At 35.7% G+C, this 17947-nt stretch overlaps 1 protein-coding gene across 1 annotated transcript in view; it reads left to right on the top strand.

Moving 5' to 3' along the window:
- Positions 1 to 17947, top strand: part of LOC136031648 (follistatin-related protein 5-like) — a 142588-nt gene that overhangs the window by 76665 nt on the left and 47976 nt on the right. The window contains exons 10-11 of the mRNA XM_065711301.1: positions 11315 to 11513; positions 16476 to 16597. Of these exons, the coding sequence (XP_065567373.1) occupies positions 11315 to 11513; positions 16476 to 16597 (321 nt within the window). The remainder of the gene's footprint in view (positions 1 to 11314; positions 11514 to 16475; positions 16598 to 17947) is intronic.

The raw sequence follows: 17947 nt of genomic DNA on the forward strand, positions 1-17947 counted from the left end.
AAAAAATCCTACTGAAAACGCCTTCACACTTCCCAATAACCATTACTATATGTAAGCACTGGTCAAAGTTTGTAACTTGTAGCCCCTCCCACGGGGACTGTGGTGGAGTAAGTCGTCCCCAAAGACACAGTTATCAGGTTTTCGACTAGGCTGAATAAAATGACTATCTCAGAATTTTGATACGTTGACTTTGGGAAAATAATTAGCGTGGGAGGGGGCCTAGGTGGCCTCCAATTTTTTTAGTCACTTAAAAAGGGCACTAGAACTTTTCATTTCCGTTAGAATGAACCCTCTCGCAACATTCTAGGACAACTGGGTCGATACGATCACCGCTGGGAAAAAGAAAAAAAACAAATAACACGCATCCGTGATCTGCCTTCTGGCAAAAAATACGAAATTCCATATTTTTGTAGATAGGAGCTTGAAACTTCTACAGTAGGGTTCTCTGATACGCTGAATCTGATGGTGTGATTTTCGTTAAGATTCTATGACTGTTAGGGGGTGTTTCCCTCTATTTTCTAAAATAACGCAAATTTTCTCAGGCTCGTAACTTTTGATGGTTAAGACTAAACTTGATGAAACTTATGTAAAATGTGGAATTTTGCATTTTTTGCCAGAAAAATGTGTTAGCCCTTGTTGTGTCTTCATGTTTCTCGGCAGATCACGGATGCGTGTTTATTTGTTTTTTTGTTTTTTTGTTTTTTTTTTCTTTTTCCCAGGGGTGATCGCATCGACCCGGTTGTCCTAGAATGTTGCAAGAGGGCTCATTCTAACGGAAATGAAAAGTTCTAGTGCCCTTTTTAAGTGAGCAAAAAAATTGGAGGGCACCTAGGCCCCCTCCCACGTTAATTATTTTCCCAAAGTCAACGGATCAAAATTCTGAGATAGCCGTTTTATTCAGCGTAGTCGAAAAACCTTACAACTATGTCTTTGGGGACGACTTACTCCCCCACAATCCCCGTGGGAGGGGCAACAAGTTACAAACTTTGACCTGTGCTTACATATAGTAATGGTTATTGGGAAGTATACAGGCGTTTTCAGGAGGATTTTTTTGGTTTGGGGGAGGGGTTGAGAAGAGGGGGATATGCTGGGAGAACTTTCCTTAGAGAATTTGTAATGGGAGAAGAAAATTTCCATGAAGGGAGAGCAGGATATAGGCTACTAGCATTATTTAAAAAAAAATAAAATAAAAAATAAAAGTGAAAAATCTTTTTCAGCTTGAAGTAAGGAACAGCAATAAAACTTAAAACAAACAGAAATTATTACCCATATGAGGGGCTCACCTCCTTCTAATACCTCGATCTTTACGCTAAAGTATTTTCAGTAATTTCAACTACTTATTCTACGGCTTTTGTGATTCAGGGGGTCATTCTTAATGAATTGGGATAAAATTTAAGCTTTAGTGTAAAGAGCGAGGTACTGACGATGGGGCGAATCCCCTCATATATGTAATAAAAACATGAGAATACAAAAGTTCTTTACGTAAGCTAATTTATAAGTTACGTAAATCTTTTACCAATAAAAAGATTCGTAAAAAATTAAAAGTTCTAATTGCCTTTTTAATTAACCAAAAAAATCGGGGGGCAACTAGGTTTCGTCCCCCGCTCTTTTTTCTCAAAATCATTCGATCAAAATTATGAGAAAGCCATTAAGCCAAAAAAAATATGCAAATTTCGTTTTGATTATTCCTCTGCGGAGAGCCAAAATCAAAACATGCATTGATTCAAAAACGTTCAGAAATTAAATAAAAAAAAACAAGTTTTTTTAACTGAAAGTAAGGAGCGACATTAAAACTTAAAACGCACAGAAATTACTTCGTATATGAAAGAGGCTGCTTCCCCATCAACGCCCCGCTCTTTACGCTAAAGTTTTTTACTGTTTTAAAAAGAAGAATTGAGAGAAAGAGTCAAACTTTAGCGTAAAGAGTGGGGCGTTGATGAGGAAGCAGCCTCTTTCATATACGAAGTAATTTCTGTGCGTTTTAAGTTTTAATGTCGCTCCTTACTTTCAGTTAAAAAAACTTGTTTTTTTTATTTAATACTAATATTAGACGCAATTGAACAATTTGCTCACTATTATATCCCATTTTTATGGCACTTGGTATTAACCAAGTCACATATAGCAATCGCAAATTCTGTCGGTCTGTCGGTCCCGGTTTTGCTCCTTTAGGCACTTCCAAGTAAGCTAGGATGATGAAATTTTGCAGGGGTATCAGGGACCGGACCTGATTAAATTAGAAATATTTGTTTTCTCGATTTGACCATCTGGGGGGGGGGGGGAGAATGGGGGCCAGTTCAATCTGAAAAATTAGAAAAATTGAAGTATTGTTAACTTACGAACGGTTGATCAGATCTTAATGAAATTTGATGTTTTGAAGGATATCGTATCTCAGAGCTGTTATTTTAAGTCCCGACCAGATCTGGTGACATTGGGGGGGGGGGGATATTTGGGACGGGGAAACCTAAGATCTTGGAAAACACTTAGAGTGGACGGAAATGAAACTTGATGGGAAAAATAAGCACAAGTCCTAGATACATGATTGACATAACCGGAATGGATCTGCTCTCTTTAGGGTAGTTGGGGGGGGGGGGGGGGGTTGATTCTTAAAAATTGGAAAAAATTAGGTATTTATAACTTACGAACGGGTGATCGGATCTCAATGAAATTTGATATTTAGAAGGATATCGTGTCTCAAGGCTCTTATTTTAAGTCCCGACCGGATCTGGTGACATTGGGGGGAGTTTGGGGGGAACCTAAAATCATGGAAAACGCTTAGATTGGAGGGATCGGGATGAAACTTGGTGGGAAAAATAAGCAGAAGTCTTAGATACGTGATTTGCATAATTGGAACAGATCCGCTCTATGGGGGGGATTCTAAAAAATTAGAAAAAACGGTGTATTTTTAACTTAAGAAGGAGTGATGGGATCTTCACGAAACTTCATATTTATAAGGACCTCGTGACTCAGATCTCTTATTTTAAATCTCAACTGGATCCAGCCCAATTGGGGGGCAGTTGGGGGGAACCGGAAATTTTAGAAAACACTTAAAGCGGAGAGATCAGGATAAAACTGGATGGGAAGAATAAAGACCTGTCTAAGACACGTGACTGACATAACCAGACCTTATATGCTCTCTTTGGTGGAGTTGGGGGTGGGGGGGGGGGGGGTAATCTTGAAAATTGAGGTATTTGTAACTTACGAAAGGGTGATCAGATCTTAATGAAATTTGATATTTAGAAGGATCTTGCGCTTTAAAGCTCTAATTTTAAATTCCGACCTGATCCTGTGACATTGGGGGGAGTTGGAGGGGGAAACCGGAATTCTTGGAAAACGTGAAAATTGGGATATTTGTATCTTACGAATAGGTGATCGGATCTTAATGAAATTTTATATTTAGAAGGAATTCATGACTCAGAGCTCTTATTTCAAAGCTCGACCAGATCTTTTGACATTGGGGGGGGGAGTTGGAGGGGGAAATCTTGGAAAACACTTGGAGTGGAGGAATGGGTATGAAGCTTGGTGGATAGAATAAGCACATGTCCTTGATGCGTGATTGACTGAACCGTACTGGATTTTCTCTCTTTGGGGGAGTTGGGGGGAGGGGTTCAGTGATTTGGCGAGTTGGGTGCTTCTGGACGTGCTGGGACGATGAAAATTGGTAGGCGTGTCAGGGAGCTGAGGAAATTGACTTGATAAAGACGTTTTCCCAGATTCGACCATCTGGGGGGCTAAAGGGAGAGGAAAATTAGAAAAAATTAGGTATTTATAACATACGAGTGGGTAATCGGATCTTAATGAATTTTGATACTTAGAAGGAAATCGTGACTCAAAGCTCTTATTTTAAATCCTGACCGGCATTAAGCCTCTTATTTTCCTTTTCAATCTATTGATTCATAGAATTTTGCTAGAGCTCATACCATATGATCTCTTGGCTCTTAGCTCTTCTTGCCTCGTCACAAGTGCCGTATGAGCTCTTAGCTCTTGTTTTTCAATTATAATTAAAGTAAATACAGTATGTAACCCCTATTAGCAATGAAGTTCAAAATGGGGACCTACGAAGTAAAAGTTTGCCAGACCCTGATCTAGCGTTACCTTTGCGGGGTTTCAGGCTATTTACAATGTACTAAAATGCATTCTTGTGACTAAACTTACTTCTCCGTTAAATCTGGATGAAAGTGAAAAATTTTAAATCAATTTCGATCAAATTTTTTCTTGTGGAAAGATAAATTTGAATCCACATTTCTTATATTTTCGTTACTATTTACTGTGGTTCAATTTTTACAAAACTTTTTCCTGATAATTGCTTCAAATATTTCCTACGACCCGATTTTTATTGAACCGGAAATAAATAATTAAAATGTGTATCTTCAGTTTAGTTATTCTGGGTTTTCTTCATTTTACAAAACATTTCCTGATGTGATGAAGAGAAATATTGCCTTATACACCGATAGTTCTTAACAAAGTTTTACCACTCAATTTTGTGTGGTACTTTCTACGTCTTTTACCTTCAGTTTTTTTTCACAAAAATAAGGTCAAATATCCAATAGTGACAAAAAAACAGACGTAGGCCTATTTACCAAATTAATATACTTGTAAGGAAACCAGCCGATTTACTTGTACGATAGACCTCAAACTACCTACAAATAAGAACAATTTTAAAATGTATGTATTTGGTTGATAATTTTATACTGTCTTGTCTTCCTTAGGCCAAGGTTCATAGTTCTTTCTTTCTTTTTTTTTATTACTATGAGATTGGTTATTATTATGGATGAGTTGATGAGAGAATGGCCGTTTTTGGTTATCTTTTTTTCTTTCCTTTTTTTGTTGTTTTCGTTGTGTTATGTTTGTAGTGAATTATTAATTAGAATATGAGTTTTATGTACCCGCCCAGTCGCATGTGCTTTTTTGTATCTTCTTGGGGCAGGTACTGGGATATTAGTTAAATATATTTGGATTATAAATAAATTGAACTGAACTGAACTTCAATATTGATTGCCCGTTTTTTTTAAAGCTTTGCCACAGGTTCGAGTAACCCCGAGGTTGCAGTCTAAGAAGCCAGGAGATGAGGCAAAATTGGAATGCCATGCCACAGGAGAACCTTTTCCAAAGGTAAGCTCATTTTCGAGCTTTATTTGCTAATATTGGTGTTTGAGTCTTATTCTTTTGTGTTTGACATTTTAGTTTCACATCAGTTCTTTTTACATTTTGTAAATATTTCTTTGCATGTTTATATGATACTTTTTTGTATTAGTATCATTTTCGCAGTTCAATCATGGGTTTAACTTTTCACTGTTTTCGAATTGGATAGGTAAGGATATATTCTTGCCTTATCTTAGTTCCTCCGGAGCCATTGGTGGCACATTGGGTGTTGATACAGCCTCTTCACTAGTCTCTAAGCAGTGCTGCTGCGGCGACGTCTTCACACTCAGGTACTAATGATATATCAGCCGTCCACAGCTCTTTGTCAACGGTTCACCGCAGGATGTTCTTTGGATGACCATGTCTTCTTTTGCCGCCTGGTATCCAATTGCAGACTGTCAGAAGAAGGTGACCTTCTTTCATGTGGAGTACATGTCTTAAAAATATCGACTTCTTCTTCCTTAGAACAACAGTAATGAGAGACTAGTCCGTTCTCCTGCAGATTTCAGTTATTGGCTCTCTATTGCCAGCTTATGTCTAAAATTCTCCTCAGGCACATATTTTTGGGTGCAAGGATTCTCTTTTCAAGCTGTTGACTCATTATCCAGCACTCACAATCAAAGAGGAGTATGGATAATATGTTCTCACTTAAGAGACGTATCCTCAGTCGCAGAGAATATTCGGCTTTTCGAAATTGGCTGTAGTCAAAAAGTTCGCGATAACGAACTGTAAGTAAGTAGCGACCCAGCTCAATGTAACAGAAACTCTAAAAACGGAATTTTAATACCAATAGACATATCAAAAGAATCAAATTTCCATGTTAATTTCAAATATAACAGTTTAATTAACTTTAGTCTTACATATTAAAGATTACGAGCCTGAGAAAATTTGCTTTATTTTCGAAGAAAAGGGGAAACTCCCCCAAAAGTCATAGAATCTTCATGAAAAATACATAATCGGATTCAGCGTATCATAGAACTCTATCATATTTATTATCATTACTATCATTGCATCAGAGAACTCTCCAAAATATTTATTGGGGGAAAAGTGGGGTCCACATCCGGATTGTCAAGGGGCATGGGATATATAATAGTTTTTTTCTGCACGTTATTGGGGGGAACAACTCCCCCTCCCCCAATGACGTCTTTGTGTAGAGATTTCAAGCTCCTATATGTAAAAATGTGGAATTTTTAATTTTTTTTGCCAGAAGAAAGATCACGGATGCGTGTTTATTTGTTCCTTTCCCAAGGTCGATCGTATCGACCCAATTGTCCTAGAAAATCGGAAGAGAGTTTATTCGAACTTAAATCAAAAGTTTATTTTTCAAAATCGTTTAACCAAATTTTGAGACAGTCATTTTGTTCAGCATAGCTGAATGGCCGAATAAGTATGCCTGTAAAGATATTATGACTCCCACAGCTCCTGGGGAGAGGTCTTCAAGTTACAAATTTACCGACTTATAATGTATAGTATTTGTTATTGAGAAGGATGCATACATTTTTTGGATGAGAGGGCAAATTTTCTGCTGGTGGGATTTTCCACGGGAATAATTTTCCATGGGGAGGGAATTTTCCAGTGAGTGAGTTTTTTTAGGGGGAGTTTTACACTAGGGGAATTTGCCAGAATTCCTATACTGAATTCGTCTTATGTCTTGCTTTCTCTTTGCCGACTCAATTTTACGCGTGGAGATGTCAAGGGTAATTATCAGGGGTAAATTTTCATCAGGATTGAATTGTCCAGAGAAAAAATTCATGGGGAGGAGGGATTTTTCCTTGGAGGTGTACCCAGATTTCCTGGCATTATTTAAAAAAACGATCAGAAATTAAATTTAAAAAAAAACAAGATTTTTCAACTGAAAGTAAAAAGCAACATTAAAACTTAACAAGAACAGAATTTATTACGTATATGAGGGGGTTACTCTTCCTCTTCACCTCACTCTTTACATTAGAGTTTGAATTATGTCCCAATTCTTTAAAAACGACTCCTGAAACACTATGTTCGTTTAATTAGAGTAATTAGAAGCTTGTTTAAATGTACTAAAAAAGTTTAGTGTAAATAACGAGGTGTTGAGGAAGAACAATCCCCCCATATACGTTATAATTTTTACTTGTTTTAAGTTTTAATGTTGCTCCTTACTTTTAGTTGAAAAAATTCCTTTTTTTCTATAAAAAGCTCCAGTTGACTAACTGATTTCGCCTTGCAATCACCATTACAATCAATCTAGCCAGCAAGGTATTTGAACTGGCTGACGCTTTCTTGATTCTGATTCCTGCAATGCAGAACAAGCGATGATCAAGTGATGGACATGCTGTTTGATTCGTCAGCATTGATCGCTAGCCCGACATTTTCTACGTTTCCTATAATTGAATCAAGTAGCTGTTGTTACCTTTGTTTATAATCATCTAGTAAGACTACATCATCCCTAAAATTTAAATCAGAGAGTTTCTTACTGCTTACTTTTACGCTATATTCATAGTTTTGTCTTAATATGTCGTCTATTATAACTACAAAAAGGAATGGGGAAAGTAAACTTCTCTGATTGACACCAGACACGATCTTGAAACATCTGGTTTTGCCATTTTTTGTCTTAACACAAAGCTCAGTCTCTTCATACAGGGATATAATCTTGGTCACCAGTTTTTTCTTGTATTCCATAATACTTGAGGAACCTTAGTCAACTCATAGTCAACCAGGTCAAAGGCATTTTCATAGCTATTAAGTACTAGCTGTTGGGGTGGCGCTTCGTGCCACCCCAACACCTAGTTGGTGGGGGCGCTTCGTGCCCCCCCCCATGCCCCCCCGCGCGCGTAAGTCGTTACGTGCCATATTAGTTACGCGCCATTGTAGTTGTGTCCCTATGTCCCACCTGTGAATATATATATATATATATATATATATATATATATATATATATATATATATATATATATATATATATATATATATATATATGTTTTTAACTACGTAAAACTTGCGAATATACAACATTCTTTGCTGTCCCATTGTCTGTGCATATAAATAGAATGTCAGGTTTAACGACTCTTGAACATGCAACATATAATGGTCCATGGGAAAACAATCCGTATTCAGATCTATGCCTCATGATTCTAATGATTGCCCTTGAGCTTTGTTGATGGTGATTGCTAATCGACGATTCCCTGTGTCGCCATCGTCATTTATATATCCCCCTGAGCCCCCCGGCGTCCCTGTTGTAGTTGTGTCCCTGTGTCCCGGTCGTCATGTCCCGGTGTCCCGGTCGTCATTTGTGTCCCGGTCTGTATATACATTCGTTTTTGAATTGGTCTTTTTTTAGGTTTTAGTTTTTTTACCTTTTTTAGTTTTTTTTCTTTTTTTAGTTTTGTTTTTCTCCTTTATTTTTAATTTTTTTCCTTTTTCATTTTATTTTCTTTTTTAGTTTTTTTTAGCTTTTTAGCTTTTTTAGTTTTTTATTAGTTTTTAGTTTTTTTTTCTTTTTAGTTTTTTTGTAGTTTTTACCTTTTTTTTAGTTTTTAATTTTTTTTTACTTATGTCCTGGTCGTCATTTATACTCCCTGTGTCCCGGTCGTCATTTGTGTCCCGGTGCTTTGTTGATGGTGATTGCTAATCGAATATTCCTTTTGTCCCGGTCGTCATTTATATTCCCTATGTGCCGGTGTCCCGGTCGTCATTTGTGTCCCGATGTCCCGGTCTGTAATTTCGTCAGTCGAAAACATGACGTCAGTCGACACAGAAACATGACGTCACCTGACAGATCCACAGACAGACAACTTATTTTTATATATATAGATAGATATATATATAAATATATATATATATTTTCTTTTTAGTTTTTTTGTAGTTTTTACCTTTTTTAGTTTTTTTCTTCTTTTGTATTAATGCTAAAGCCAAGGTTCAAACCTGGAGCCTCTCGGACCTAGAACCTGAAACATAACGCTTTACCAACTCAGCTACTTCGGCTTGAATACATTCGTTTTGAGCAGCTTCCTCGGGTGTTGCCATTGTAGGTTCTTCAGTCATTTTACAATTAGAAATTTCTCTTTCAACGGTCTTCTTACAATTAAAAATTTGTCTTTGAACGATATTCTTAAATACCTGTGTCCTGGTCGTCATTTATATTCCCTGTGTCCCGGTCGTCATTTGTGTCCCGGTATCCCAGTCTGTAATTTCTCTTTGAATGTCCCGGTCGTTATTTATATTCCCTCTGTCCCGGTCGTCATTTGTGTCCCGGTCTGTAATTTCTCTTTGAGTGTTTTTTCTTTTTAGTATTTTTTAGTTTTTTACATTTTTTCTTTTTTCAGTTTTCTTTTTCTTCTTTATTTTTCAGCTTCACTATGAAATACATATCGCCGAACCTTTGTTTTTTTAACTAAAATCTGGTAGGCATTGATGACCTTATCCAAGTCAAAATCCCAAACCCAATCATCATCGCTATCATTTTCAGTTTTGATATGTTTTGACTCTCGCTGTCAAGGTGGATCTTCATCTAACTGCGCGGTTTTGCGTTCTTTAGCCTCAAGCCTGTTTCCTTGCTGTTCTTTTGATTCCTCGGTACGCTTTCTTTTCTGACTTTCTCTATCAGCAGCAAGTTTTTTGGCATAGACTCTTTGAGCATCTTCATCGGCTTTTGCCATTGTAAGTTCATCATTCATTTTAAACTTAAACATTAATAGATTTCTACGTGAACATATATGTCTTAAATATCTTTAATGACGTCACCGTCATAGCAAAAATGACGACAACTAACTTCATGACGTCAGTCGACACAGAAACATGACGTCACCTGACAGACAGACACACAGACAGACAACTTATTTTTATATATATAGATTAGATACAATTTGTTCTTCCACTCTTATGATCCCTAAATAAGCATTCTCTGTATGAAAATCAAAAAAGGAGGGGATGATTTCAGGAGAGTGGAGGGTTACAACCTACTATACGAAATATTGGAGAATTTCATGAACAGTATAATAATAATATGAAATATCACAAGCATCTAAAGATTTTAAGTGGAGGGTCCATTGCTCCAACAGTACCTAGAATTATCATATTATGCATATTTTATGCATTATTACACTGTAAAAAGAAGGAGAAAAGATTAAGTATCTTAATGCTAGTTCTTATTTGGAGAAGATCCTTGGTCCAAGAGCCAATAGAATTATCATATTGTGCATGATTTTGCAGTGTAAAAACAAGGAAAAAAGAGTAAGTCTCTTATTACTAGACCTGTACAAACTTATTTCAGGGTGATCATTTAACTTAAAAAAGAAGGTTTCCTAATGGAATTAAAAAGCAAAGTTGAAATCTGAAACGAACAAAAGTTATTGCTTTGCAGTGATTTTCCATGCCACTCAAACCACTTTTATTATTTTTGCTCTATTGCGAAATTCATGATTTGTTTATTATTATTATTATTCAATACAATACAATACAAAATACAATTCAAAATGGAACTTAGTATATTTTGAATCCCTGCAATCTAGCTTATTTTATTGAAATTTCCCGCTCTCTGTAAGACATGTGAAACATAAGACGTTAAGATTGATTGCTGGTTTTCCTACATCAGTAATCACTTTGATTTTATTACGCCACACATCTGGTGGAAGAAAGATTCAGAATGTTTGAATGTTTCCTGAAGTATTTAAGTAAGGAAAGGGCTTTTAGATAAGTTTTATAATCAAATTAGCCAAATTTACTTCTGAAAATAAAAATTATTTAGAGTTTGATACGGAAAAGTTTTTTTCCACTTTTTACTTATCCTTATTCTTAAGAAATGATCTTTTGGGTGTGTAAGGTAGAATCAATTGACTGACACCAAAACCTCAAATAATGGGGGATAAGCCGATATGGTTAAATTGAATTCTGAAGAACTCAAACTAGGATGTGCAGCTAAGGAGCGGTCATATAAATGCGCTAAGAAAAAAAATGATACTGTTGTATTAAATAATTTTCTAAAAATGACGCTTAGAATTTACAAAATTATAGAAAAAACATCTAACGAATTCCCAACCCATCTCCAGATGAAAAAAAGATAAAGAAATCATTCTCGGTAGAAAATTTCCATGTTTTACAGAATATTTGAAAAGAAAAGTGGAAACACTGACTGTGACGATCTCTTCTCGGCACCTAATTGGGAGCTTACGTTTACATTTTTACGCAAGTGTCTACATTTTAGGTTGAATGGCTGAAGAATGATGCCCCAATAGCCCTATCGAGGCTAGATGACAAATACAGTATCAGAGGAGAGAGCTCAGTCCTTAAAATATCACAAATCAACTACGCAGATACTGGAGCTTACATGTGCCAAGCAAGTGGACTTGCTGGAGTTTCAAGAGACATATCATCCTTGGTTGTCAGAGAAGACGCCGTTTCAGGTTTTTAATTTTACCTATGTCTTATTTGTGCTATGTAGATGTGTGAATCTAACATGTTTATGATGTTTTCTTGTTGAGGGTGGGCTGAAGTTGTGTGATGGAATAAATTCAGAAAAAGTTTGAATCTGTGAATTATAAATTTAATAACGTTTCTAGGGGACTTGGACCGAATTTCATATTCTCTTCCTTGTTATGCTTGATACTGTTAAAGCTTTCTTTTGTCAGTACAGGTTCAGACCTTAGAAACTAGTATTTTCTTGGGCACATAAAATTACTATTTATTACGAATTGACCCTCATTGTGATTCTGTTTTCTTTCCTTTTTTTTCAAAATCAAGAACTAGCTTTGTACCGTAGTCTGAACTTCCCAAATAAAAACAAGTTTAGTTAAGTGGGAAACATGAAGGCTGCTAACCTTCATGCGTTCAATGCAAAGAGGTGTTACAGGAGCAAAGCAGGAGTGCATTTGAGGCACATTCACTGTGACGGATTCGTCACTACTGGAAAAACATCACCACTGGATTTTATTCAGGATTCTCAACTAAAAATCAAAGTTTCCAGGATTTGAACTACGTATAGTTTGTACAGTGCTTTCATGGCTGTTTGACAAATTTTAGCTTTTTGCCTTATTTTTCTGGACTATTTGCTATTAAAAAAAAATTCTATTTTTTCTTTTTTTTTGCGAATGAAGCACGCTTTGACTGGAGACTTCGATTATCTTCTAAAAATATGTCAGGGTTTCAGTCATCTCTAAAAGTCATCATCTTCAGCGTCATTGGGATGTATCTCGCAACAGTGGCAGCTTTGTTCTATGGAATTGGTTTGCAAAATGAATAATTATTTTTCAAGTATTAAAGTATTAGCTCAGGTAATTCAGCAAGAGATTGAGACTCAAGCATCTGAAAGACGTTTAGAGTGGCAACCTTTTTACGTGGAACGAAAATGATAAGTCTCTCTAGAAACCTTTATTTCCCTGTCCGCCTTGATAAAGGAAACAAAATTGATTCAGTATCTCGATTTTTTTTTTTTTTTTTTTTTTTTTTTTAGAGTCTAGGTAGTATAATATCTACCTGGTACTTTTGTTAAAACTTTCTTTATTTTCAAGCGCTAGATGGCTAGATGAATATCATTTCATTCCTGTTTTTCCGCTTTAAACAATGGTTGCATGATTTTGTTCCTGATTCAATAAAGACCGAATAACCTCCAAAATAAACTTTGAAACAGCCTACTTTCTTGAAAAAACTGATATATGTCCAATATTGTGCGTCTAAATTACATGGCCACCATAATTTGTGAGTGGTTGCATAAAATCAGCATCATTTGCTATAATTCATTATCACATTATTTTGAAAAAATCGTTTAAATTAAAAAGACATTATTAGAAGCGTTTAATAATTCTATAGTATGGAGAAAAACAGAAAGCTTACTTGAAAAAAATATTGTCATTCATAAGATGTTTTATTGTTTTGTTTTATTGTTAAAAGACTTAAAATTTCACACAGAAGAAAACATCAGGATTTGAAAAAGTGGGGTTATTTGTTTCTCCAGAAATTGCATTTCTCTGCATGTCCAGATTCGTGACTCAGCCTTAGCTAATCCTCGTTTAAAGAGAGTGTGACTATTTTTGTTTTCAGAGACAAGCTATATGTTGAAATAGTTCTAATGATCTATTATATTCATAGGAAAAGGCTCCTCTCCGTCTAAAAAAAGACTGGCTCAAAAGAAAAAGAAATTGACTGAGAATCTGAAAAAAAGTTAGTAATGAAGGTCGTTTTGGGAGGTCTAAAGACCTCTGTAAACTTCAAAGATTTTAGAGATATTTGCACTCTGCATATATGATGGCTATAAGGAACATTTTTTAGTGACTGGGCCCCCGTAACTCTATCTTTTTTGAAAGAAAATTAGATAGATAGATAGATAGATGGATAGATAAGCTTTTGTTTTCACCAAAATTTCCATGGCACTGCCAAATTTCATTGGTATAGTCACATTAAGAAACGACGCAAAAAAAAACAAAGAAAACAAAACATGAATCAATCCTCCTGATTTTCGTTATACATTTTTACAAAACTAGGTATAAAACTCTTCTCTAACCGCTAGTGGGTACAGTGTACCGGCTGAAGTTTCTCAACAGGGACTACAGCCCTGCGCGGGAGTTGTTTTGTTATGGATTGAGGGGGAAAGGGTTTTGTGGATTGGGTGAATCAGAGATTTTCTTCCGAAACCCATGCGGAGTTTCTCTCTTCTTTGTTCCAGAGTTTTTATTTTAAACTTTGTCAGCAGCTCTTCATACAACATTTCTGCCTACTTCGAAACTATCATTAGAGCTCTTTTCTGAACTTTTTCGAGCCTGGCGCTTTGCTCAGCCGTCAGTCCAAAATAACGTCCAGGAGCTGCATTTTCCAGAATTGGGCAAATAAAAGATGTTGATATTCGGAGGAGGTGATCTGGAGAGGCACTATGTTTCGAAATAAGCTTGAACATCTCCAGCCCAGCATTACCCCTTTTTACTAGACTAGCTGTGTTTGCTTCCCATTTTAAATCACTGGTAATAATAAATCCCAAGGGTTTCATCTTACTGACTTTAAGAGCATCAGAGATAGTTGGTAGGAAATTTGGTTCAGAACAATTTAAAAATAAAATAGTTAAAATAGAAAATTTCTCCAAGGTTAAGGTCATCAACATATTTCCAACGGTCTTGACAATCATTAGTAATATCATTAACCATAATTAGAAAAAGAATAGGACCCAGGATGGTACCTTGAGGCAAACCACAAAAAAAGTGGCTCAGGTTCAGAGAAAGACTTCTTGTATTTCAAAATTTGGAACCTAGTAAAAAACTCCGAATGATTTTCACAACAGCAGGGTTCACTCTAGAATCAATTAAAAGCTTAGAAATTAAAATGTTACGATCAATCAGATCGAAACCCTTTTTAAAATCAACTCTTATTAAAGAACTTTAATAATAATTGCCAAGTTCATCAACATGCTTAAAAATAAAATTTAAAAGTTTCACGTAGATAATGGGATGTTGATGCATTCTTTCTGTTACCGTACTGATGAGGATCAAGGAAGTGTCCAACTTCAGCTTTTAGCCAATTTTCTACAAAGCTTTGGTACATTTTGCTGAAAAAGGGGGTCAAAGTGATTGGTCTACTGCCATCGAAATTAAGTTCCGTATCTTTTTTAGGGATCGGAGTTTCATAACCCATTCTTCATATCTGCGGGTAAACTGAAGAAGTTGAAATGCAATTAAAAATTTGTGTTAGTGGCTTAGTCAATTTGTCAGGAAATGCTTTTATAAGTTCAATCGGAATAGCTATGGGAGTTATACTAGTTCATTTAAGTTTCTTTATTTTACTAAAAACTTGATCCTCAGAAATAGTAGGTAAAGGTACGTCATCATGTGGAATTTTCTGATACTCTTGGTTCGTTTTATTTACATCAAGAGGTGGCAAAGACTGGATTGTTCTGGCCAAATGACCATTTAACTGGTTAGCAACTGTTTCAACATTAGAATCTGAGCCAAATTCAACACCACTAGGGGATTTTCCACAAATTCGTTTTATTTCCTTACATCACATGCTAGTTTTTGATTCAAAGAGGTTATCAATTATTTTGGTAAGACTTAGCTGCAGCTTTTCTTGACATTTTATGCACTTTGTTGCGGAGCATATTAGCATTTCTTATTTTCCCTTCTTTTCTTAGTTGAATTTTATGCTGAATCAAATTTTTAATTTCTTGGGTTATGCAAGGAAGATCTATGTTGTACCGCTTGGAATTTTTCTCAGGAAAGCATTCTTCATATTTGTTTCTTAATTTATCTTGTAGAAATTTGGCTTTTTCATTGGAGGACTCTAAAATTGCAACCTCATCCCAGGACTTGGATGTAATCCAATTTCCAAATTCTAATAGACCCCTGTCCAAAAGAGGTCGGTAGGAAACTTTTTCAACTACTTATTTTACTTTATGCGAAGGTAGCGGAGCCCCACTTTATCATGTAATGGTAGCTACCACCAAGGGGAGGTAGGTCTTAAGGTTCACTATAATAGTCTGACAAATTTGTGAAAATTACGTCGAGTTTAGTATTACCTTTATTAGTCGGAAACTTTACTATCTGTTGAGTCCTTGACTTCTGAGGAAGCTTTCAATTCTTGGATTGTTTTATCACCAGTAACGCAAGTTCCAACATTCGGGTACTTAGAAGTAATAAAATCAACACACAAATCTAACTTTTCAGCGAAGACCTTTTTTGTAAAGATGCCATACTGGGTGAGCAATAAAACACTAATACCAGTTAAAGATCTCGGAAGTTTTTTGGTCGAATTATAATCCAAATCATTTCATCATCATCATCAATATGGGAAATCTGTAGAAGCTGCGGTGCCAACTGCTCACGTACGAAACACGCTACGCCGCCACCTTTCTTACCTAACGGGTGATTCTGATGTCTTAGTTTAAAAAATTGTTTTTAACCTTGTATTGTAAGATTTTCAGGCTTTGCTAATGTACTTCTGTAACTGTAATAATATCAGCTCCGGTTACTCGAACATAACCCTCAAGTTCGCCCATTTTATCAACGTTGAGACTTTCCTTATTTAAAGTTAAAAAAGAAGGAAAATGAAAATATGATACAGGGATTTCTTTTTCAACAACTTTACATTTGTTTACTTTTGTCTGTTTTGGGAAGGTCTGTTTAGGCGGGAGAAAAACTTCCAGTTAAACGAAGTTTCTTAGCATTTTATATAGCCAGTGGTTACGATACGAGGTCTAAAGCAACCCCCTCCCCCGGCAAACACTGAAAAAACTGTTAAATATTTCACTTTGTTTGTTTATATACATTTTCAAAACTGATTTACAAATGAACTAGACCCGAACAAAAATTAAATCGCAACGCTTCAGCTCAAAGACAACTTATGTAAATTCATATTTGGTATGAAAAAGACAAATCATTTTCTTATAGATGGCATTCAGGAAGAAAAACGCTTCTATGTATTTCACGAAAAAGGAGTTTCTGTATATGATCCGAACAACTGTCGTCTACATCATCAAATTCAAGGAACAGATATAGTTCCTGGCACCCAGGTATCATTTGTTGTAAGCATGCCGTTTTATTATTTTATTTTACTTTTTTTTTCCTTATCATAACAAGGAAATATTTTCCTTGTCGCATCTTGTTGCATTTTGAAGAATATGATGGTAATTCTTGTAAACAGGAATTTTAGCTGTGACAAAATTATCACTACTACTAGCAACTCACTGCAGCACTAATCTTCTGGAGGGTAACATATCTGCATACACTCTTCCTCCATCCCAGTATTTTCAGAGCTTTACTTTTTACCCCTTCATATAAACCTCCAATTCCCTTTCATTCCTTTCTTATGACCACTTTCCACCCCATTCAAACTCTTTATCAAGATGGGGGTACACGCTTTGTAACATGGTGGGATAATAGGGGTACATGTACAGTGAAATTACAAACAAATAAAAAACTCGAACTTAGGGAAGTAAATCCACTCCAAGTTTTTTAATCTAAGTTTTAAAATAGATATTCTTTTCCTTTTCGAGACCTTTGTGTAGGTATATCCCACTCTTCACAGGGTTCGGTGCAGCTTTAACTCTTAAGGTAAGCTATTATAGAAAACTATATCAGGTGAAATCAGCCATGTGGCCCCTCAAAATGAATGTCAGCCGGCATGTTCTAAAATAGATTTCCGAAAGCCTTTCTAGAAACTTACCCAATATAAAATATAGGTATTCTGTTTGGCTATGCATTTTAGAATTTTAGATAGATTTACAAAAAATAATGCTTACAGTATATTTTGACCTGTGTATAAACAGATAGCTTTTATATATTTTTAACGCAATTTTTTGGGCTGGGAATATGATACTATGGAAAATGAACGAACCGATAATTTTTCAAACTGAAGATTTTTTTTATCATATTTACTTGCTGGAGAAACTAATTTCCAATTTTGATTTGGAATGGAATTTTTCATGAGGTGACTAGTTTCTAACCTCCTCGTTTTTATTGTAGGATGGGTTTTTCTACCCATCAAAATAGTTAGATTGCCTGATATTTTTGCTAAAGCTCGCAACATTCTTAGACAGCCAAAGGACTATTAGTTGTAGCTAATTTCTAGTTTTTTTTATTCCTAAGTCTACTTGATTTCTGTTTCAAAATTTTGGTGATAAGGATTTAAATTTCCCAGTTCATGGATACTTCTGATGGAACGCTTTCAAATCTGGGTAATTTCTAAATGTAACGAGTCTTGTAGATTTATCTGATTTAGGGGAAGCGCCTATGGATCCCATGAATCTAGGCATAGATTACCATCAAAGTGGATTTAAAAACGAAATTCATAGGATCTTTTCTATAAATTTTTGTGAAAAACAGATTTTTCTGAATAACTATGGGAAAAAGAATGCTAATGA

This window comes from Artemia franciscana, chromosome 10, assembly GCF_032884065.1.
Source record: "Artemia franciscana chromosome 10, ASM3288406v1, whole genome shotgun sequence".
NCBI classification, from domain to species: Eukaryota; Metazoa; Arthropoda; class Branchiopoda; order Anostraca; family Artemiidae; genus Artemia; species Artemia franciscana.